The 24,603-nt window shown below is 39.7% G+C and overlaps 2 protein-coding genes and 1 long non-coding RNA gene across 4 annotated transcripts in view; 2 read left to right on the top strand and 1 right to left on the bottom strand.

The window, feature by feature from the left end:
• Positions 1-5,073: 5,073 nt before the first annotated feature.
• On the bottom strand, positions 5,074-23,034 carry LOC138959246 (THO complex subunit 4-like). The gene is made up of 6 exons (XM_070330650.1): positions 22,720-23,034; positions 10,707-10,871; positions 10,320-10,467; positions 9,337-9,439; positions 7,713-7,899; positions 5,074-6,092 (listed from the first exon to the last, which is right to left on the bottom strand). Exons 1-6 carry the CDS (start codon positions 22,951-22,953, stop codon positions 6,078-6,080), a joined length of 852 nt encoding a protein of 283 aa, XP_070186751.1. The 5' UTR covers positions 22,954-23,034; the 3' UTR covers positions 5,074-6,077.
• Positions 15,952-19,815, top strand: LOC138959254 (uncharacterized). Its single transcript, XR_011453672.1, has 2 exons — positions 15,952-16,232; positions 18,472-19,815. It is a non-coding gene; the product is annotated as an uncharacterized lncRNA (long non-coding RNA).
• A 175-nt stretch (positions 23,035-23,209) lies between the features above and the next one.
• The window catches only part of LOC138959237 (regulator of G-protein signaling 7-like), a 59,675-nt gene continuing 58,281 nt past the window's right edge, over positions 23,210-24,603 (top strand). For both annotated transcript variants that reach the window (XM_070330635.1, XM_070330638.1), the window contains exon 1: positions 23,210-23,418. In XM_070330635.1, coding sequence (XP_070186736.1) covers positions 23,350-23,418 — 69 coding nt within the window. In that variant the 5' untranslated portion in view covers positions 23,210-23,349. The remainder of the gene's footprint in view (positions 23,419-24,603) is intronic.

The raw sequence follows: 24,603 nt of genomic DNA on the forward strand, positions 1-24,603 counted from the left end.
GAGAGACAGAGAGAGAGAGAGAGAGAGACAGAGAGAGAGAGAGAGAGAGACAGACAGTCAGTCAGATAGACAGTCAGATAGACGGATAGACAGATAGACAGACAGACAGAGCAACTGACAACAGACATACAGAGATCTACGGACAGACAGACAGAGAGACAGACAGTCTCTTGGAGACAAACAGGCAGACAGACACTGTTCCGCCGCTTTGGTAGAGGGATAGTTACAATCACTACTACTCTTTAAAAGTATGGGTTTGTGTGAACCCGCGCCATCGGTAGTGTTTATGTAAATTATCATTATCAATTAATCCCAGCGAAGCTGGAGGTATCCCGTGAACGCTATACTGTAATCGATTTGAGAAATGTGCACACCGAATAATACATGATAAAGAAGGATTCGTTGTGCCCGGCTACGTGCTACAGTTGGAGATGGAAGTTCACCAAAAATGGGGACCATACTAACAAAAATACGGTGGGTAAAATAGGCGCCCCCATTTTTTCAGCAAACGCCACCCCAGGCCGCTTTGGACGGGTAGAAATTCCGTAGTTTCCAAGTCTATGGATAAAGCTCGCGTAAGAAGAATACGTCACGGTCGAAAGTCTTTGACGTCAATTAATGCATCATGACGTCATGCCTCCCTGTAGTCTTTCTCTCTCGCGCAGTGTGTGTGTTTGTGTTCATTTTGTGCACATGTGTTAGTGTTACTGTGTGTGTGTGTGTGTGTGTGTGTGTGTGTGTGTATTTGTGTGTGTGTGTGTGTGTGTGTGCGCGCACGCGTGCATGAGTCTGTACTCGTATGTGTGTGGTGTGTGTGTATTCAGTTGTGTGTGTGTGTGTGTGTGTGTGTGTGCGTGCGCACGCGTGCATGAGTCTGTACTCGTGTGTGTGTAAATGTGTGTGTGGGTATAAGTGTATGTGTGTGCGTGTATGTGTGTTTGTTTGTAAAGGTGTGCATGTCCGTCTGTCCATATGTGCGTATGGGTGTGTGTTTTGTGTGTATGAAGTTTTTTGTTAGAGAGTGTGTGAGTGAGTGTGTGTGTGTGTGTGTTTGAGAGAGAGAGAGAGAGAGTGTGTGTGTGTGTGTGAATGTGTGTGTGCATGAGTTTGTGTGTATGTTTGTGTGTGTATGAGTGTGTATATGTGTTTGTTTGTAAAGGTGTGTGTGTCCGACTGTCTATGTGCGTATTTGTTTGTTTGTTTGCTCAACGCCCAGCCGACCACGAAGGGCCATATCAGGGCGGTGCTGCTTTGACATATAACGTGCGCCACACACAAGACAGAAGTCGCAGCACAGGCTTCATGTCTCACCCAGTCACATTATTCTGACACCGGACCAACCAGTCCTAGCACTAACCCCATAATGCCAGACGCCAGGCGGAGCATGCCACTAGATTGCCAATTTTAAAGTCTTAGGTATGACCCGGCCGGGGTTCGAGCCCACGACCTCCCGATCACGGGGCGGACGCCTTACCACTAGGCCAACCGTGCCGGTCTATGTGCGTATAAGTGTGTGTTATGTGTGTATGAGATTTGTGTCAGTCAATGTGTGTGTGTGTGTGTGTGTGTGTGTGTGTGTGTGTGTGTGCGTGCGTATGTACAGTGTGTGTGTGTGTGTGGGGGGGTGTTTGTTTGTTTGTTTGTTTGCTTAACGCCCAGCCGACCACGAAGGGCCATATCAGGGCGGTGCTGCTTTGACATATAACGTGCGCCACACACAAGACAGAAGTCGCAGCACAGGCTTCATGTCTCACCCAGTCACATTATTCTGACACCGGACCAACCGGAGTGTGTGTGTGTGTGTGAATGTGTGTGTGCATGAGTTTGTGTGTATCAGTGTTTGTGTGTGTATATGTGTTTGTTTGTAAAGGTGTGTGTGTCCGTCTGTCTATGTGCGTATTTGTTTGTTTGTTTCCATAATTATCAGGGCGGTGCTGCTTTGAGACTGATATAACGTGCGCCACACAAAAGGCAGAAGTCGCAGCACAGGCTTCATGTCTCACCCAGTCACATTATTCTGACACCGGACCAACCAGTCCTAGCATGTACTAACCCCATAATGCCAGCCGCCAGGCGGAGCACCCACTAGATTGCCAATTTTAAAGTCTTAGGTATGACCCGGCCTGGGTTCTAACCCACGACCTCCCGATCACGGGGCGGACGCCTTACCACTAGGCCAACCGTGTATGTGCGTATGAGTGTGTGTATTGTGTGTATGAGATTTGTGGTAGTCAATGTGTGTGTGTGTGTCTGTGGGTGTGTGCGTGCGTACATGCGTGCGTATGTACATGTGTGTGTGTGTGTGTGTCTGTTTGTTTAAGAGATAAAGAGAGAGAGAGAGAAAGAGAGAGAGAGAGAGAGATAGAGAGAGAGAGAGTGTGGGTGGGTTGGTTTGTGTTTGTGCGTAAGTGTATGTGTTTGTATGTGTGTTTGTTTGTAAAGGTGTGTATGTCCGTCTGTCTATAAAATTATGTGCGTATGGGGGTGTGTTTTGTGTGTACAGTGAAGTGTGTGTGAGAGAGTGAGTGAGTGCGTGTGAGTGAGTGTGTATGTGTGTACGTGTGTAACTTGGGTGTGTGTGTGTGTGTGTTTGAGAGAGAGAGAGAGAGAGAGAGAGAGAGAGAGAGAGAGAGAGAGAGAGAGAGAGAGAGAGAGAGAGAGAGAGAGAGAGAGGTTTGTCTTTCGCTGGGGTATGCAGTGCCTTGGCGTTGCACATCTACTTAATTGTAGTTCTCTAAGACTTTATTTCTGTTTGATTTGTAATATGTTGGGAAGACATATTTATCAATTGATCAACAAAATACACCATAATACAAAACGACACAACATTGTTACAGTCATTATTGGCCAACGTTGAAGAAGGCCTCAATCTTCCCGCGCCGAAGACCAGATTAATAGGTGCTTGATTTTGGTATTTTGATTTACATAACATCAAACCTTTCTTGGGGTTCATGGTCATGGCAACAGCCATATTAATATTATATGATGTATGATTTTATATTTCAGCATATGTGAATTACATGTCATCATACCAAACTGTCATACATTTTTATTCCTACATTGTTCTGATTGATCACAACCAAACCTACTATCATTGGACACATCCAAATGCAAGCGCCTGTTTTTGACAACTTATCAGTTCAACTTGCTTGGATCTCTTGTTTGGCCTGTAGGTAAAATTTGCAATGTATTTTCTGATTTGTGCACAAAAGCTTTTTTTTTTTAAAATTTTTAAACATAACAATGTTTAATGTCGCTGTATGTTTGAAAGACCATGGTCAAATTTGTAAAACAAATGTTAAATTAGAAAATAAATAACATTTTGGTTCATGATTTTCCCTACACCTGTGCTGAAAATAAGACATAAAAATGTTGGTATATAAGTCACTCAAATGCAGAGTAGTATGAATGGTTTGAGTTTGTTGCGGTTAACCCTGCACAGTTCGGCCTATGATGTTTTTGTTGAACAATTTTGCCGTCACCCCTCCCATAGAGTGACGTATTTCACAACTTCCTGTGTTACACAAACTCAGTGATGACCAATTTTGCCTTCACCCCTCCCATAGGGTGACGGATTTCACAACTTTCTACTGATGAACAATGTTGCCTTCACTCCTCCCATAGGGTGACGGATGTCACAACTTCCTGTGTACACTGACAAACTGATGACGTATTTCACAACAAAATGGCGCTGCCCATGGTCAACCTCGAAACTATCCGTATAGAATGGGGGCCTCCTGGCCCCCATAACAAGTTCTCAGAAGCATGAAGAGTGTCACCGTCAGGGCAAGTGTCAGCAATTTTTTTTACATCATCACTTGCACTGACGTGCACACGGCCTGACCGAGGATGGATATCTTGGCGATACTGTTGCTAGTGAGCTGGCGCGCCTACCTTTCTTGTTGATAGTGACAGTCACTTCTTCTGACAGCCAGTTGGCTTTCCACTTGTTTTTCACACTTTGGTCGTCGATCGTAAGAGCTTCCACAGCCGACAAAACAATACGGAATCCAGACGCCATGATGCTACCTTTTTCACCTTCGGCGTTTGGAGATCGGCAGCCAATCAAAACAACCCGCAAACCGCCATCGGTGAATAAAGCCTAGGCGATAATCGTCGGAGATCGACAGCCAATCAAACCGCGACCCATGATACTGCAATGGGTTCACGCGAGTGCTGGGGTGCGAATGCACTGACTTCAGACGCCGACAGCTTCAGCTGACGGTTCATACAACCACCACCCCCTTTTTTCTCAACGAATTTGCATCGATCTCAATAATGGTCTGTGAGCTAAGGAAAATATCGAAATTCTGATAAAATTCGGACCAGTCCCATGTCTGTTTTACCCCGCCATTTAGGCAGCCATACGCCGTTTTCGGAAGAAGCATGCTGGGTATTTTCGTGTTTCTATAACCCATCGAACTCTGACATGGATTACAGGAATGAGGATTTTTTCGTGCGCACTTGGTCTTGTGCTTGCGTGTACACACGGGGGTGTTCGGACACCAAGGAGAGGCTGCACACAAAGTTGACTCTGACTCTGAGAAATAAATCTCTCGCCGAACGTGCAGTCAGGGCCAAAGAGGATGATCGCGACTAGCACAACACATATTACAATGCTGATTTTGTGTTCGAAGATGTTAATACTTTAAGTGCAGATTTTCTGGTTGAATCAGGTTTCTAGTGTGCTTATCATAGGTGATTTTCAGTTCAACTGTGAAGAAGAATGCTACAGGTGGCATCTTCATTGGCATTTGTCTGTTCCTGTTCGTGGCTGAAAAACCATAACCAAAGCAGTAAATCGTCTGCAAGCTCTTCCTGCATGAATTGAATGAAGTGAAGTTGGAACTGAATGAACAGGATGCACATTTTTGAATACAAGGAAGAAAGAGGAGAGAAGAATGACAATATACCGGGAACAAATTCAGCACTTTGTAAACCCACCAACCGTATTTGAGACCATACACCACAGCGGTATGTACGATACCTGCCATCAATCTTTCTTTATTTGGTGTTAAACGTCGTTTTCAACCACGAAGGTTACCTGCCATCAATGTAACTCAAGGCAATTGGTGCTGGCCAGACACTTTAATACTCTTCTCGACATACATACATTTAATTAACTTGAACAACAATGGACATTTTCCAACAGACAATTTCCTTTGCTTTGATGTATCACAATCACTTTCAAGGCGACTGTTTTTAAAAACGTTTAATCCCAAAATTCTGCTCAAAAATCTTCATAAAATGGCTTGTTTTGAGAACAGCTTTAACATGATGCAATCAGTATCACCCACACAAACCAAAAACACACAACTTTTCTGCACTTCATCTGCTGCCACAAAAATCTCAACCCAACCGTCCTTTCAATTAAAAAAAAAAAAAATATATATATATATATATATACCTTTGCACTGCCTGTCATACTGAACATGTTTCGTTCACTTTGTACTAAACGGTGCACATCAGCTCATTCACACCTAAACATTCATATCAAATTAACAAGAGTAAATAAATGAGTCCAACACAGTCCAACTAAGACTGAACCTAACTTGACTAAAAATTAACTGAAAAAAACTATGCCCTTTGGAAACTGCAGCATGGTTCAGCAACTCATTTTCAAATACAGAACAATCAAAAAGACAAACACGACATGGCAGGATAAGTACAAAATGTTTTAAAATGTTCTCTCATCAAACACTGCGGATATCATGGAGAGCATTTTTGAGTTGCTGCCACAAACTGGAGTCTTTTCTTCATTTGAAATAAGAGATTAAAAAAAGTGTTGTTAATTGTGGCCAATGTAACCAAACAAATATTCACACATTGTTCACCAGCTAAAAAATGAATGATAAAATGAGGTGTATTTTAAAACTACCTTTTGTCTATTTACAGAAAAAATGTGGGGTGATCCAGAGATGATACACGGTACATAACACCATTACAGTCCAAAACCCCCCACTGCCCAGAATGCTGTAGTGAAGCGAAGAGTCAGATCATTAGATGACTGTGTAGTTCAGTGGGTTCAAGGGCTCTCCTGCATTGTTGAAGGGCAATACGGTTGGCTCATCCTCCTTTTAGTCGACATCCATCTGAATCATAACAAGTCGCGTAAGACGAAAATACAATATTTAGTCAAGTAGCTGTCGAACTCACAGAATGAAACTGAACGCAACGCAACGCAGCAAGACCGTATACTCGTAGCATCGTCACTCCACCGCCCGTGGCAAAGGCAGTGCCCGTGGAATTGACAAGAAGAGCGGGATATTCGTTGCGCTGAGAAGGATAGCACGCTTTTCTGTACCTCTCTTCGTTTTAACTTTCTGAGCGTGTTTTTAATCCAAACATATCATATCTATATGTTTTTGGAATCAGGAACCGACAAGGAATAAGATGAAAGTGTTTTTAAAACGATTTCGAGAAAAAAAATTTGATAATAATTTTTATATATTTAATTTTCAGAGCTTGTTTTTAATCCAAATATAACATATTTATATGTTTTTGGAATCAGAATATAATGGAGAATAAGATGAACGTAAATTTGGATCGTTTTATAAATTTTTAATTTTGTTTACAATTTTCCGATTTTTAATGACCAAAGTCATTAATTAATTTTTAAGCCACCAAGCTGAAATGCAATACCGAACCCCGGGCTTCGTCGAAGATTACTTGACCAAAATTTCAACCAATTTGGTTGAAAAATGAGGGCGTGACAGTGCCGCCTCAACTTTCACGAAAAGCCGGATATGACGTCATCAAAGACATTTATCAAAAAAATGAAAAAAACGTTCGGGGATTTCATACCCAGGAACTCTCATGTTAAATTTCATAAAGATCGGTCCAGTAGTTTAGTCTGAATCGCTCTACACACACACACACACACACACACGCACACACATACACCATACCCTCGTTTCGATTCCCCCTCGATGTTAAAATATTTAGTCAAAACTTGACTAAATATAAAAAGACAGGCTTTCAGCAAATCTAATTGACCAAACCGAGAGGCAAAGTAAGCTGTATCTGATGAGGGCAATGACATTGAATATGTTTTTGTTTGATGAGAATCTTTGTCAACCTGCCAAGCGTTTATCAGTCAAACAGTCTGTAATGGCCACACTGGATTTTTTTTCCAACCATATTTAATTATACTTTCTGACCCCTTCGTTTTGCGACTGACTGTCAACATTTCAGAAGTCGTAAGACATAATTTCTACTGTACTTTACAACCCTGGCCTAAGATGTGTAAAAAGGTGCAGATTGTCAGAAAAGAGGGTGCTCTTTCTTTCTTTATTTGGTGTTTAACGTCGTTTTCAAGAGGGTGCTCTGGTGAGGTGAATAGGAACAAATGGAAAATCAACGGTATCATTTGTTCATAACTTAAACCAGTGCAAAAACTGACAAATCTTTCTTGTGTAAACCGTTTGGCTTACCATCAAAGATCTTCACAGGCTCGAACTTGGGATTAAACCATCCCTCCACTGAGACACTTACCAAAAATTACTAGCTTGGATCTGCTGTGTGCAGCGTGGCAATTGTTTGATGCATTGGATACTTGTGCAGCCATGTTCTTATTTCATACAAAAGTAAGGCCAGACATGAGATGGTGTGCCATACTGTTTTTATGGTAAGGTCTGTGCCATGAAGGGTTGACACCTGTTACCTGCAGGTCACATGACAGGGGAGTTTCAAATGAAGTTGAGTAAAATTACCTTGCTGTTGTAAGCATCCAGCTGTGCGTTCAGTTCTTCTAACGTGGGTGTAGCCTTGCTCTCTGCTCGACCACCCCTGCCACGACCCCGGCCCCTGCCTCCTCCTCTAGAACCGCCACGACCCCTTGAAAAACCACCACCGCCGCCACCGGAACTACGGCCGCGTCCTCCACCTTGCTGACTGTACCTGAAAGAATTCATTATAATGAACAAGGTGTAATGGCTTTCTTCAGTCTGAAACCAAACCCCAGTCAAAAGCTGCTTAATGGAATGAAAATGTTTTCACAAACAGAAAAAAATGAAAAACAAAAATGAAAACAAATAACTAAGTTAAAAATTTAGTCAAAAACTTGACTGAATGTAACAAAAGGAGACTCACAAGTTTGGACTGCTGCATTCTTCTGGCAAAAAATCATACTACAACCAAAAGCAATCTTACAGTATAGCTGAGACCTAAAAGCCTTTAACAAAATATGAGGCAAGGGGAACAAAAACCATGCAATGGCTCCACACAACAAAAATACCAAGGAAACTAAAATTCCTCAAACAGTGCACAAGCCATTCAGAGAACTATAAAAACAGCAGAACTGATTATTTTAAATACATAACAAGTCGCGTAAGGCGAAAATACAATATTTAGTCAAGTAGCTGTCGAACTCACAGAATGAAACTGAACGCAATGCCATTTTTCAGCAAGACCGTATACTCGCAGCATCGTCAGTCCACCGCTCATAGCAAAGGCAGTGAAATTGACAAGAAGAGCGGGGTAGTAGTTGCGCTAAGAAGGATAGCACGCGTTTCTGTACCTCTCTTTGTTTTAACTTTCTGAGCGTGTTTTTAATCCAAAGATATTATATCTATATGTTTTTGGAATCAGGAACCGACAAGGAATAAGATGAAAGTGTTTTTAAATTGATTTCGACAATTTAATTTTGATAATAATTTTTATATATTTAATTTTCAGAGCTTGTTTTTAATCCAAATATAACATATTTATATGTTTTTGGAATCAGCAAATGATGGAGAATAAGATAAACGTAAATTTGGATCGTTTTATAAATTTTTATTTTTTTTTTACAATTTTCAGATTTTTAATGACCAAAGTCATTAATTAATTTTTAAGCCACCAAGCTGAAATGCAATACCGAAGTCCGGGCTTCGTCGAAGATTACTTGACCAAAATTTCAATCAATTTGGTTGAAAAATGAGGGCGTGACAGTGCCGCCTCAACTTTCACGAAAAGCCGGATATGACGTCATCAAAGACATTTATCAAAAAAATGAAAAAAACGTTCGGGGATTTCATACCCAGGAACTCTCATGTCAAATTTCATAAAGATCGGTCCAGTAGTTTAGTCTGAATCGCTCTACACACACACACACAGACAGACAGACACACGCACATACACCACGACCCTCGTTTCGATTCCCCCTCGATGTTAAAATATTTAGTCAAAACTTGACTAAATATAAAAAGCTATGCAAATATAAAACAGAAAAATTACTGATCTTACAGTTTCCAGTCTCTGGAACATACCTTAATCAGACACTCGAATCGGGCCATACCCCATGGTTTGTTTAACCCACGCAACTCTTGTCATTGATCCAGAAATCAGTTAACTTACCCTCTTCCGCCGCCGCCACCACCTCCTCCTCCACCACCACCACCACTTGGCAGTCTGCTCTGAACGCCATCTGCTCCAACCAGCTGTATGCTCATTGCACGTCCTGAAACAAAGAAGTCACAAGTAACAAAACCATCCTGTCCTGTTGGACAAGGGGAAGCATATAGTTGGTCTGACAATAACATCTCAAACCAGTTTCAACACTCCTTTTGATGTGAGCAACGAAAACATCCCCATAACATCAATCAATCAATCAATCAATGAAGCTTATATCGCGCATATTCCGTGGGTACAGTTCTAGGCGCTCTGCAGTGATGCCGTGTGAGATGAAATTTTATACGGCCAGTAGATTGCAGCCATGTCGGCGCATATTTACCTTTCACGGCCTTATTCCAAGTCACACGGGTATGGTAGACAATTATTAACTGTGCCTAAGCAATTTTGCCAGGAAAGACCCTTTTGTCAATCGTGGGATCTTTAACGTGCACACCCAATGTAGTATACACGGGGGGTGGTTCGGACACCGAAGAGAGTCTGCACACAAAGTTGACTCTGTGAAATAAATTTCCGCCGAACCTGGGATCGAACTCGCGCTGACAGCGGCCAACTGAATACAAATCCAGCGCGCTACCAACTGAGCTATATCCCCGCCCCGGGTTTGGTTCTTTTAACAAGCTTTAAAGCAAACACACAGATTCATGGGTGGGACTGAAAAATGTCATGAACCCTGAAGAATTTTAAAGGGGCCCCAGACGCTGAAGGATTTGAATAATTAACAACAAGAAAACGTCACCACAGACATTAGAATCCCACCCATGCAGATTTACACCGAATCAAATCCCAAAATGAAGTATACTGTAAAAATTGCAAGTTTTACACTGAATCAAATCCCAAAATGAAGTATACTGTAAAAATTGTAAGTTTTGCTGCAGCATCAATAGAAAATATTTACATGGGCAACACAGCAGACTGTTGCTACATACCATCTAAAGGAACATTGTTGTACTGTTTCATTGCCTTGACTGCATCTGTTCTTCTTGCGTAAATAACTTCAGCAGTGCCAAGAGATCGCCCTGATCTGTCATAGTGAACTGCTGCTTTTGTCAGCTGGCCAAATTCTGCAAACAATTCCTGCAAACCAGTAAACAAGTGGAAGAATTAGAAATGTGTTGACACGACAGAGAACACGCTTGAAAACAAGTTAAATGAATGATGACACAGCTGCTTTCATTGCAGAGAACGACACATTCATACATTTAACCAGTCTTAACTTTAAAATATGCCTATGTAAGCACAGTGTTTGGAGCAAACATATCAACAACAATGCTAGTAAAGCACAAGACAAGCATTTTGTCTCCCTTAGTACATACCTGTATATCGGAGTCATTAACACCAAAGTCCAGGTTGGAGACCAGCAATTTGCCAGAAGTGGATTGTGGACCTGTGCGTGATGCTATAGATACACCCCCTCTGCGGAAACCCCCACCACTGCCATCATACATGTCATGTTGCCACACATCTGGGAGCTCCTTTGGCTAAAGAAAACAAACAAAATAACAAACATGAGACGCAATATGTCATTTGCAATACCTTCACCATCTCCTTTTCTATGTTACTTAATCTATCTCATATTCATTACTCAACGATACACTCCTGACACTTACAGCTTTGTAAAAGTTTGATAAGAAAATGGTTGACATTATTGCCTGGGTACAGTTTCATCTACAGCAGTCCCTCTCATGAACGGACACCCTTGGGCCATAGCAAAACTGTCCCTACATTGCAGGTGTCCAGTCACGGGAGGGGTGACCACACCACCCCCTCCTCCATACACTCACACAGACACACAAACAACAGGATTGAGTCTATGCTAACAGGGATGTTGCCACAAAATCATACCTATAGGACAAGGGGCTGTACTTTGCAGGGACTGCTGTATTTAACTGAGTCACCGAGTGCAGTCACATGTGTGAAACCTAGGAAAAACAAATTGACTGGAAAAGATATGAGACAGGGGTCCAGGGGCCGCCTAGACCCTGGCGGGGTATGGGGCAGTGCCCTGTTAGGGGATCCAGGGGCCCAACGCCCTACAACGAATTTTGGCATTTTAAAGGTGATTTTGTGGCCTGTCCTGGGTTTATATACAAAAAAATTACACTTTAATGCCCGTTAAAACCCACAAAAAGACTGATCAGACTGCAAAAAATTTGAAATCAAAATCAAGCAAAAAATTGGAATCCCTATTTTTTGAAAAAATGTTACTGGTTTATATGTACAAAGACAAACAGAAAATGACAAAACTGAACAAAACCATATCATAGAAGTATATGAAATGAAAACCTGAAGCTCGAGTCTTATCTTTGTTTACTAAGGCAAAAAAAAAAGAAGTTGTATGTTTCTGGTCACCCGACCCTACCTGTTTTTTCCCGCCGACCCTAGACTTTTTTTTTTATTATTGCATTTAAAAAAAAAAAGAAAAAAAAAGCGCGTCAAAACGAAAGTAACAGACAGCAGATGACACAAGGGGGATAACCATGCATCCCTTTTGTCTCATTTGTTTTATAATGTGTTGTCTTTCTCTTTGTATAGTAAGTCTTTGCGTCACTGTATAGTTATTTCCTAGCCTGACAAAAACACAAAAAACAAAAAAAATCCCTACCTACCCACCCTATTTTTTGTAGCCATGTTACCAGAAACATACAACTTTTTTTTGTGTGGCCTAACCTTTCTTTCTTTATTTGGTGTTTAACGTCGTTTTCAACCACGAAGGTTATATCGCGACGAGGGAAAGGGGGGAGATGGGATAGGGGAAAGGGGGGAGATGGGATAGAGCCACTTGTTAAGTGTTTCTTGTTCACAAAAGCACTAATCAAAAAATTGCTCCAGGGGCTTGCAACGTAGTACAATATATGACCTTACTGGGAGAATGCAAGTTTCCAGTACAAAGGACTAAACATTTCTTACATACTGCTTGACTAAAATCTTTACAAACATTGACTATATTCTATACAAGAACCATTCAACAAGGGTAAAAGGAGAAACAGAATCCGTTAGTCGCCTCTTACGACATGCGGGGGGGCAGAGAAATAAGGATGTGAAAAAGAAGACTTTTGGTAAGTGAAATAAAGGTGATGGATCCAGTCAGGTAGAAATAAGACAACAAGAAAAGAATTGGAAAACTGCAGGGAATAGTAGGGAGAGTTTTCTTGGTGAAAGGACTGGTAAGGCAGAAATAAGACAAAAGAAGAGAAATAAAGGGGTGGGGTAGCTCTGTTTAAACGCTCCCGCCGCGTGAAGGCGACCCCATGGGAGCGTGGCCTAACCTAAAAAGTTAACCAAAGATAAGCATTGAAGTTGAACCAAAGTCAAGATCCAAAGATACGGAGCATTAAAGAAAGAATTAAATGGACGATGCAAACCTAGACTTTATCACTAAGTCTGTAAAGCTTTCTCTGGGAGTTAGCGTCCAACGTGTGCATATTTCTTCCCGATAATTTCTTCATAATTTATCACTTTGGGGCAGATGGCAGACAAATTTCTTAAGATTGTATCAAGATTCTGAAGCCACCCCGAAACAGTCAGCCGTTTTCTTCTAATCAATCCGGTTTGTTCGCTTGGTCAGCACCAATCAACTCTGTGAAAGCGTTCAGACTTGAAACTGGCATCTTCAACGCTTAAATCATTTCATCATTACACCTGCCTGTCATACCATGGAAAAAAGCGGTTTTGTTCTGAAATAGAGCCTTTTATTTGCTGTCAGAGAAATTAAGTGACTTGACAGTCAGACCACAAGACGCGGGCTCTATTTTTACACAAAAGAGCACGTCTGATCAAGCCGAAACCAGATTGCGTTAGCATTCAAACAAGTTTTGCAAGTAACTAATTTTTCAAATGGTCAAAATTTCAAATTGACTGAATTACAAACATATTATTCTTTCTGTTGAGGGAAATACGTCATTTGACAGACTAGTTTCAACCAAGCACTCCATGTTCAAAAACCTTAACTTCTTCTAGGGCAATTCCAACAAAAAGTGATCACCTGGAGTAAAATTTCATATTGAAGTTAGGATTGATTTCTTACTACAGTATAATTAACAGATAACTCAGCTTCAGATATCTTGGCTTTTGAACTTTTCATCTGAGTGATTTCCCTTGATGGCAGCCATTTTGTTTTTAGCTGTAAAAATATATGGAGGAGCAGAGAAAAGGTGGGTGTCACATAAACTGTTTTCTTACCATCTTATAGTTTTTTTTCTAAAACTTTTTCACTCCAATAGAGGACAGACAGTCTATCCTTTCAATAAAGCATACTTAGTTTAGATTTGCTAGCTTTATTGTTGGCAAAATTGGATAGGAAAGATCACTCCAGGTGAAAGACACGTCAGTTACGTTTTGATAGTGTTTGTTTTAATCCTGAACTAAGGAATGGAACATTAAAATCAAAATTTTGGGTATTCTTGAATATTCACCCAAGGAATATAGAAAGCCTAAATGTACCAAGATTTGTTGTAACTGACGTGGCACTTCAATGTAACTGACGTGGCATTTCAATGTAACTGACGTGGCATTGGTGTAACTGACGTGGCACTTGAACATAATTGACATGGAAATAGAGCAGATTTTAGTTTGTAATCTGTTCACATTTAAATAAATTATGCTGAGTTAGTTTCAGACTATGTTTCAACAATGTATCCATGGAAGAAAATCCAGCCTACTCTTGAATCATCAGCATTCCAAGTGACTAACAAATTATATTTTATCTTCTTGAGATTGAGCTATGCCACCAAAGACAGCAGCGCAGCGCATGCAGCTGTACAGACAACGTTTGTCTGAAGAAGCAAAAGATAAAGTCAAGGAGAAAAACAAGGAGCAACAAAAAAGATGCAGGAAGAAGTGGACGCTACAAAGAAGAAAGTCGGAAAGTGTAAAAAGCACTGAAAGGAAATCTCTGTCACGAAAAAGAAATAAAACCTGAACAATACTATGCAGTTGATTATGTTGATCGGTTTTACATTGGTCGAGTTCTTGGCGATGGAAAGAAATCGGGGTTCTTTTCAATGAAATTTCTTCATCAAATGTCTGAAGATGGAGAGCTGCATTTTTACTGGCCAAAAAAAGATGATTCTGACCAAGTCTTTCACACAAATGTGTTCTTTGGGCCAGTTGAACTCCAAGGTTGTGGAAAGTTCACATGCTCATCTGTGAAGGATATTCAGGACAGGTTTTCAACTCTAAAATAAAAGATTTGAGAAACCTTCAAAAACAGGAAGACTTTCTGTTACATTTACCGTGATGGACGAGAAACAGGTCTTTGAAAACTGGAAGACTTTTTGATCACATAAAATTTAAGCTGTGATGGACGAAACTGTTGAAGTTTACTGGATTTATTAAGTTCTTGTTTGATCAGACAGCAAAGCCTCATGAGAATGGTTGTCAGTGTTCCAGTCAGTGTGCAATGCAATCTCGCAGAATCCTTGCTGAAGTTGTAGTTATGATGGATAATTAGCGAGTTCACGTCAACTACATCCTTTTTTTTTCAAACGTTTCATCATTTTCTCAGGTTTTAAAGTTAATTTCAGTTTACAAAATGCTTATTCATTTTAGTTCTCATAGTAATGATAATAGTACCAATCTCTGTTAATTTATTTTTTTCCTGACGAGTCATTTTTGATTTCAATCTTTTCTTTAGTGTAGCAAAGAAAGTCTACATTTTGAATTTTGGTTATTGAAATCATATAAGTATGAATGAAAGATATGGTCAATTTCCATGTTGCTTCTAATTAAAAGTCAAAACAATCCATTTTATGTGTTCAGTTTGTTTTCATTAAGCTTTACAACTGATTTTACGTTTTTGTTTTCACAGGACACGTCAGTTACGTTCACAGCCGCCACGTCAGTTACAATTTCATTTCAAATTTGTGAAGATCTGTTGATTTTCTTGGTTTATGCTTTGATGCCATTTTCAAGAACAGTATTTCATGCTAAGATACAGAAAAGTTTGAGAGTCTAACTTGAAACACTTTGACACAGAATTTCTGATTTGTATCTAGCCATCTGAAATCAAGTGATAATTTTTGCCACATCAGTTACGCTCTTATAAATGGCCGCAGTAAAATGTTTTAAATTATACTTTTTGCCACATCTCATCATACATACATACATTGGCCAGAGTTGGATTGCAAAACATCATTGTGGGATCAATAATGTTTTTCTTATAAGTTTGGGTTAAGGGCAGACCGGGTAGGCAAAATGAGTTTTTTTTGGTCTCATCCACCTTTTTGGGGTTGTTGCATTTTTCACACCTTTGAACATCCTGGAATGCATTCAATAATCTACTTTTGTCATTTTAGACATGTATTCATGTAAATAAAACCATTTTCAAACCGATGTTTTGTTGTTTTTGTCTGTGTTTTATCAAAAAAATCGAAAAAATGGTCTACTTTGGATACTCCGTGCTGGTAAATGTGCGCACATGACATGACCCTTCGCTGTTCAAACTGTGTGGAAATTTCCGTTCTTCAAGATGACGTCATCACCGTTGGGGAATTTCCGTTGACATAGGCACAAAGAGAGAGAATCCGTTCCAACCGAAACCCCGGAATTAATTTATGCAAATATATGTAGGTCAAAGGCATTTGGCGCAAGCGCAGTAGACAACTTATCAGTCCCCCGGTGTCAACAAATCCATGACTTTTTCACCGATTCAGCAGCATTTTTCAAAGTTTTGAGCTGCGGAGAACAACCCTAACATTGGAAATGTTCGGCATAGTGGCAAGAAATATCAGAGAAAGATGAACCAGCAGCAGCGAACAGTAGAAGGAAGTAACAACACTCCGAAATGAACCAACATGATCGAATTGAAGCAGACGACATTCTAAGATTCTTGACTCGACGAGGTGGGTTTTGCTTCTTTCTCTTTTCGATCTTGTTTGTTTGACAACGTGATTTATTGCACATTGTTATGTTGTTGTTGTTGTAAGAATGTGTTAGGGTTTGCAGGTAAATGATAAACAGTTTGTGTCTGAAGTATTTTGCGGGTTTCTTGATCCAATTTACTGACCATGCCGCCGCCGCAACCCCCCGCCCCTCCCTCCCTCGATCATCTCTGTGATATCGTCTTCACAACCCCTATTTTATTGTTCTTCGCTGGCCAGTCCTTGAGAGCTTACTATGGTGTAACATGTCATCATTATTCTTTGTCTGTGGTCAAACTGAGAAGCAGCATCTGAGCGATGTACGACTGACACAGTTTCTGTTTCTGGTCATTGACCGTAGGAAAATAAGTACCCTACTAGAGAGCGTTCTCTAATTCTAAAGGATTGGTTTACACCAGCATGGCTGACCAACCTATCATTGACAGCAATATTGTTGTCAAATCTTTTCCATTAACTAAGGAATAAAAAAATCCAATTTACTTCACCAAAGAAAAAACAAGTCGCGTAAGGCGAAAATACAATATTTAGTCAAGTAGCTGTCGAACTCACAGAATGAAACGCAATGCCATTTTACTCGTAGCATCGTCAGGCCACCGCTCATGGCAAAGGCAGTGAAATTGACAAGAAGAGCGGGGTAGTAGTTGCGCTAAGAAGGATAGCACGCTTTTCTGTACCTCTCTTTGTTTTAACTTTCTGAGCGTGTTTTTAATCCAAACATATCATATCTATATGTTTTTGGAATCAGGAACCGACAAGGAATAAGATGAAAGTGTTTTTAAATTGATTTGGACAATTTAATTTTGATAATAATTTTTATATATTTAATTTTCAGAGCTTGTTTTTAATCCGAATATAACATATTTATATGTTTTTGGAATCAGCAAATGATGGAGAATAAGATAAACGTAAATTTGGATCGTTTTATAAATTTTTATTTTTTTTTACAATTTTCAGATTTTTAATGACCAAAGTCATTAATTAATTTTTAAGCCACCAAGCTGAAATGCAATACCGAAGTCCGGGCTTCGTCGAAGATTACTTGACCAAAATTTCAACCAATTTGGTTGAAAAATGAGAGCGTGACAGTGCCGCCTCAACTTTCACGAAAAGCCGGATATGACGTCATCAAAGACATTTATCAAAAAAATGAAAAAAACGTATGGGGATATCAATCCCAGGAACTCTCATGTCAAATTTCATAAAGATCGGTCCAGTAGTTTGGTCTGAATCGCTCTACACGCACGCACACACACACACACACACACACATACACACACACATACACCACGACCCTCGTTTCGATTCCCCCTCGATGTTAAAATATTTAGTCAAAACTTGACTAAATATAAAAAGAGTTAAACTAAAGGACTGGGGATGCAACTCATGAATCAAAAGCATAAAGATCACCTGCAAACAGTGCTAGGTTTAGGAAATCTGAAAATGTATACACACACACAGAACACACACACACACACAAAACAGACAACAGACAAGAAACAAGCAAATACATAGCAAGTGTGATGAAATGAATTAATTTTAAAAGAAAAATATGAAAAGAAAGGAAGAAAGAAAGAAAATAATTCAGCTAGTTTCAGTATTAGTTCCTGTGTGTATCATTGTATGTGATTGTGTGGTTACTCAAATCCCATTGTAAACTTGACATGTAAATTTTGTGATAGGGGCTGGTATGTATATATATATATATGAGATAACCTTCTGTGAGGTTTAGTGTGTGACAGGGTGAGAATACTTTGATTTCTTTTGCTTTTTCGTGGCTGCTTTTATTTTCAATTATTTATCATTATATATATTAAAACATACACTTTTTTGTCATTAAGTTGTGTGTGTTTGGGTATTAATAAGTAGTGCAAATCCACATGTAATGAGTATGAGTCACTGTTAAATTAATGAATGTCTTTTGTGTGTGTGTGTGTGTTCGTCAACCGACATATGTGGGTACGAGCCGCTGAGGTGGTTGTAAGAAAACCCGCCTGGTTCAGTGGTTGGGGGCTGATTGGGATTTCTGATTTACCAGCCTAGGCAAAAAGTTGAGGTACACCCCATGTAACATGGTCATTTGCAAAATAAAGTACAAGCACTTGTTGACGTTTATATTGAGTCTTAAAATTTGCAGCTTATTACAAACAAAAACCATGGACAGTTGTATCAAATATTAAATCAGTGTTTGTGTATTTATTAGGTTGGAGCAAGGGGAGAACCAGTCCTCCTGTGGTGGCAGCGAGGAGAAAGATTGACCTGATGGAAAAGTTTGCTAAACCGGAACTACCCTCTTCCACAGCAGAAACATCAGCTTTGCCATCTTCTGACCAACCATAAGAAGATACAGATACTTTGCCATCTTCTGACCCATCACAAGCAGATATGGATACTGGTACTGTGCAACGTCACTCCGCTGACATGTGTTGGGCTTTTGTCAACATTGATCAGCTGAATCTATTGCTGAAAGGTCTATATCCTGTACTGAATGCTTGTCTGATAGCAGTCTGATTATGAAAGAAGGTGATGCATCAGCCCAAGGATTTGCACAGGCCCTGCATCTGGAGTGCATACGAGTGTCCATTCAAGTCTGCAGTTGTTTACTCTTCTCCCGGTGTTTGCAACGCTTCGGGTGGTAAAGTTGCATTTAAAATAATCCGCGTATGACCATGTTGGTACATGGAAAGGGACATTCAGCTTTACAGAAATTTGCTGCAGTGTTAGGATTGAGCACAGAAATACTGTAATTAAAATGTTGCAACTTTTGAATGGCTTGATAGCTTTGTTCCATTTGTGTATATATAATTATGTAATGCTGTTGATGATTTGTGAAGCATCATTTCTATGCAATGGAATAAGAAATCAGTGCATCCGTTGGGTTTTTATGAGTCTGACAGTTTGGTTCTGATCAATATTTTCATATCAGCACAAACACAGATAATTGACTTTTTTAATGTTTTCATATGATTTTTTTTTAAATTAAAAAAATCTGATAATTTGATTATCAAATCATTTCCCCTTCATAGTTAAAGTGTTATTCTGGTTAAAAAAAAACACCCCATTAATTCAAGCTCTACTGTGGTACTAGTTTACCGGGGTACTAGTGAGACTCTTTTACATGCTGTTTTCTCTACATGTAATTTGAGACAAAATGTGGTAATTAAAATGTTGTAACTTTTGAATGGCTAGATGGATTTGTTCCAATTTTGTATATGTTGTTTATGATTTGTGAAGCACCATTTCTGTGCATGGAATAAGAATACAGTGGATTCCTTGTGTTTTTATGAGTCCGACAGTTTCGTTTTGATTCATATCTGCACTAACATAGATGAGTTTTCAAATGATTTTTTTAAAAAAGTCCGGATAATTTGATCGTCAAATCATTTCCCCATCATAGTAAAGTGGTCATTCTGATAAAAACATATGAATTCAGGGTGCACTGTGCTACTTGTTTTTGTATGTACTGGTTCAAATCTTTAAAATGCTGTTTTCTCTGAATGTAATTTTCAGACAAAACGCTACAATTAAAATGTTGCAACTTTTGAAAGGCTTGATGGATTTGTTCAGTTTTTGTATATGTTGTTTATGAGTTGTACAGCATCAGTTCTGTGCATGGAATAAGAGTTCAGTGCATTGGTTGGGTTTTTATGAGTCTGACAGTTAGGATCTCATGTATTTTTCTTATCAGAACTGAACCGGTAACTGAAAATGCTAAATTAAAATAATATATTGCTTAGAAATGCTTTTCGATGCACAGAATTATTAAACACACACATATTGCTGCAAAGAAGAAAAATTGGATCAAAACATGCACTGGTTCACAAACTGCAACATTTTAAAAAAAGCACATTTTATAACGTTTTTTTCACATTTTGGTGAATAAAACCCCCAAAAATTGCTTTTCACTCAAAATTTAAAATGGTTTCCCTTAATTAGGTTATTCTGCTTGCAAAAATCAAACAAGCAGCAAGCTGTTTCCAAAATAAAATAAAAAAGTGCTTGCCTACCCTGTCTCCCCTTAAGTTAAACTTGTGTGAATGCCACGTCAGTTACGTTGGAACATTTTGAATTTTTGTTATTGGAATCATAAGTATGAATGAAAGATATGTTCAATTTTCATGTTGCTTCTAATTAAAAGTCAAAACAATCCATTTTATGTGTTCAGTTTGTTTTCATTAAGCTTTACAACTGATTTTACGTTTTTGTTTTCACAGGACACGTCAGTTACGTTCACAGCCGCCACGTCAGTTACAATTTCATTTCAAATTTGTGAAGATCTGTTGATTTTCTTGGTTTATGCTTTTATGCCATTTTCAAGAACAGTATTTCATGCTTAGATACAGAAAAGTTTGAGAGTCTAACTTGAAACACTTCACAGAATTTCTGATTTGTATGTAGCCATCTGAAATCAAGTGATAATTTTTGCCACGTCAGTTACGCTCTTATAAATGGCCGCAGTAAAATGTTTTTTTATACTTTTTACCAGATCTCATCATACATACATACATTGGCCAGAGTTGGATTGCAAAACATCATTGTGGGATCAATAAATGTTTTTCTTATAAGTTTGGGTTAAGTTAAACGTGTGTGAATGCCACGTCAGTTACGTTGGAATTGCCCTCTACTGAGTTCTACCGTTTCACACAAAATAAATGCACAAATGACCTAATAATAATATAAACAGCAAACTGCGTGTATTCTACCGGATCAGAGACTCTTGCGTACACACATTGTACTTGCTACAGTCTCTAGTAATGTTAGTAATAGTTGTACATGTATAAGATTAACTTTTCTTCTACTTAGTCTCATTTCTGCATGCAAAGTCGGCGGACTGTCCGACATGTCAATTGTCATTCATTTTTAGATCACAGATATGGGCCATACCAGAATTATACAAAGCTATGTTCTCCCTAGAGCAAGGCTCAACTATGAAGACCCCTTTCTTATTCAGAAAAATGTTTAAACCACAATTAAGGACCATGTTGCTCTAAAATTCAAAGAAATTTGTTTTTTGTGTGCTTTTTTAACTGAAACATGTTTGTTGTTTTTTGTTTGTTTCCATGTTAATGGTTTATGTACTGCAATTTGTTATCTAATCTAGTAATGCTGCTCCTAGCATCGGGACCAGTGATTCACGTTCCTTGATTGTGGTCCGAATCAGTGACGCGTGAGCTTTGTTGTTGCAATCTCAGTTCGATCACCGAAATGCTTTGAAATAAAGAAGAAAGGAGAGGTGGTAACTGGAGAGTTAAGGAGAAAAGGAAGTTAAAAGATTTTAAAAAAATAAAAATTAATAGGAATTAGCTACGGTAAAACTAGGGATTACTATTTTATAAGATGAAATTCACCGGTTTTCCGTAACCGGCTCCCGAGCCACTCCGTACTTATAATGGCGGCCGCCATGCGCACAGTCCCAAATACTAAGGCTCCCCCCCAAAAATAGTCTGTTTACGGTAACCCGACCGACCATATTTTTTTCGCGCGACCCTAGACTTTTTTTTGGCATTTGGGGGAAAAAAAAAACCAAACAAACCTTTTGTTTTTTTTGCAAAATAACGTAAAAATATGGTTTTTGGGAGAAAAAAAATCCCGACCTACCGACCCTATTTTTTGGGCCCATGTTACCGTAAACAGACCTATTTTTTTTTTGGCCTAAGTAAAGTGGTTGGTTCTGTAAATAAAATGGTCCGAAATAAAATCAAGTTAGAATACTTCGGCATCAGTTAAAGAGTTACCTTCCTCTTCAACAACAATGATCGTTTCCGAACAACTTGAGTAACCTATCACTTTCAGTGTTTCACCGAGAGGTTTAGGGAGTGGGGTGGAATTGTGGCTACCAGTAAGTTCGTAACACGGTAACTTCGCCACAGGTAACTTCGCCACAGTAGTCCGAGCGCGGCTGTTATGTAATGGTAATACAACCTTGCACCTCCCCCCCCCCTCTCTCTCTCTCTTTATTGTTTATCAGTCTCAGTCTCTCTCTCTCTCTCTCTGAGTCTCTCTTTCTTTCTCTCTCGCTCCCTCTCTCAGACTACAGGCTGTTGAGAACTGCTCACTGAGTAGATCTCGGGTTTTAAAATAACAACGCTCGGACTGTGCCGTGTCAGTGAAAACTGCTCAGTTGAGAACTGCTCAATGAGTAGATCTCGCGTTTTAAAATAACAACGCTCGGACTGTGCCGTGTGAAAACTGCTCAGTTGAGAACTCTCTCCCTCTCTCAGTCTCTCTCCCTCTCTCTCTCTCTCTCTCTCTAAAAAATGTGAATCTTGAATCTCTCCCACAAATCAAACATCTGAAAGCATAAGCTCTAAGCATAAACAGCCGCCTACCCTGCCGGTAACTTCGTCACCCGTGACGAATCTTACTGGTAGCCGGAATTGTTACCTCTTTTACAAACGCATAGGCTATTTAGTGGGCATGACTTACAACGATTCCGAAAAGAAAGTATTACCCTTTGATACGGAGCTGGCCGTCTTCCTCGCGGATTCACACCGCCTCTAAACACGCCGCCGCCACCACCACCGCGTCTCTGACTCTGGCCGGCTCCTCTGCCACCGCCACCGCCACGACTCGAGCCGCGATTTCCTCCACTTCCTCCACGTCCTCCTCGTCCACCTCTGCCTCCTCGACCTTTCTTGGTTTGTTTTATAATGTCGTCCAGACTTAAATCAAGTTTGTCGCCCATTTTCTTTGTTATTTGACACAAAAACACTTTTCTCTTGCGTCAACGTGAAGCATACAAAAAGAAAATGGCGGGTTCCGGTGCGCGACGGGAAAACAGGAAGTGCGTTTGGCAAGAAATTATTTTTTTATGGACAATTTGATAATAGTTAATAATGCACACATGTGCAACCTTTTTTAATATACTTGCCAGTAAATCAAAAACGATAACGAAAATATCGAGGAAATTCGTTCCACTTTGTTGACCTGAAGGTCGTTCCGAAGGCCGGATGAGCGGAGCTTCCTTGACTAAACTCAGTCTAAGACTGAGCCAAAGAGAAAGATGAGGAAAGAAGCAAGACGATCAGCTCGGAATATGCACTGATTCTTCAGGCTATGCTCACACTTTTTTCTTGCAAGAATGACCATCAGCTTTCACATTATGGATACGGATTTAGACCACATGCCGCGACACATGGTGTATAGGAAGGTAAGTTTGTGGATGGCAAGAAATGAATGGACATCTTATTCCTAGATTCCGACTGTGAGACTGTCTTTGTAAATTTGTGATAAAATACAATACACGCGTACTTTTAATGTATACACATGTACTGTATGGGCTCCTGTTGTCTTATGCGTGGATATCAGCCGAATCCACACTTTATAGCCTTTATTCCATTGCAGGTACCATTACAGTACACTTACAGGCACAGTATAACATAATTAAACAACAACAGTAAAAAGACATCATGTGAAACCATGGCTCTTCATTTCATTAAGGACTAATTATAATACATGTTGTAATATTGCACCTTAAAGTCATTAAAGGAAATAACTGAGACACGAAAACTATGTTAAAGATATTAGTAATGTTGAACTTTAGCTTGATAAATTCATAGCTCACAGTCCAATGTTTTTTTGGGCTTATTTTGCATACAAGTCCCTTTAATCAAACCAAAGAATACTTATTGTGAAATTATTTGACAGATTGAGCTCTGAACTTACGCAGAATTAAATATTTCGGTCATTTGATCGAAAAAAATGATGAGAAAATGCATACGAAATATCGACAGAGTCTGACAGAGTTGCATCCTTCCTTTGAAATGGCGGCTTTGTTGATGTTTTCCTTCAAAACACATGTAAACGAAAAGTATCCGTACAATTCATTCCACGACTTCAAAGGTATGTAAAACGACTTGTTATGCTTAAAGGACCTTAACACTAACAGGCTTTTTTTGGTGTCAAAAACGCGTTCATTTGCGTTTTGGCGTGACTTAGGTTAACCAGGCATATATGCATGCTGTAGGAAATTGTTTTCTCACCTTCCCTCACAGGGTTTAGTTTATTTCGGAATCGTTTTGGGCCATAATCCGACGAATTTTGTGGCTCGAGGCGTTTTCGCGTTCCGATCTGGCGGCCATTGTATCGCGAACGTCCGCGAGAGTACGGAAGTGGTGAATTCTGGGTAAAATTCCGATGACGTCACAAACAGTGAAGCAACTTTAGCTGCTGAACCTTACAGTTTTGAGCCTGGGGGTTAAAATCAAGGGTCTGCGCGCCCCGTGATTAGTAATTTTTTTTACAAATCACGTTAATGCTCCCGATATTTTCTTGTCATCTCCAAAGTCAAGGCACAAAAACAAAATCCCTTGATTTTTGGGGTAGCGCGACTGTT

Source organism: Littorina saxatilis, linkage group LG2 (genome assembly GCF_037325665.1).
Source record: "Littorina saxatilis isolate snail1 linkage group LG2, US_GU_Lsax_2.0, whole genome shotgun sequence".
NCBI lineage: Eukaryota > Metazoa > Mollusca > Gastropoda > Littorinimorpha > Littorinidae > Littorina > Littorina saxatilis.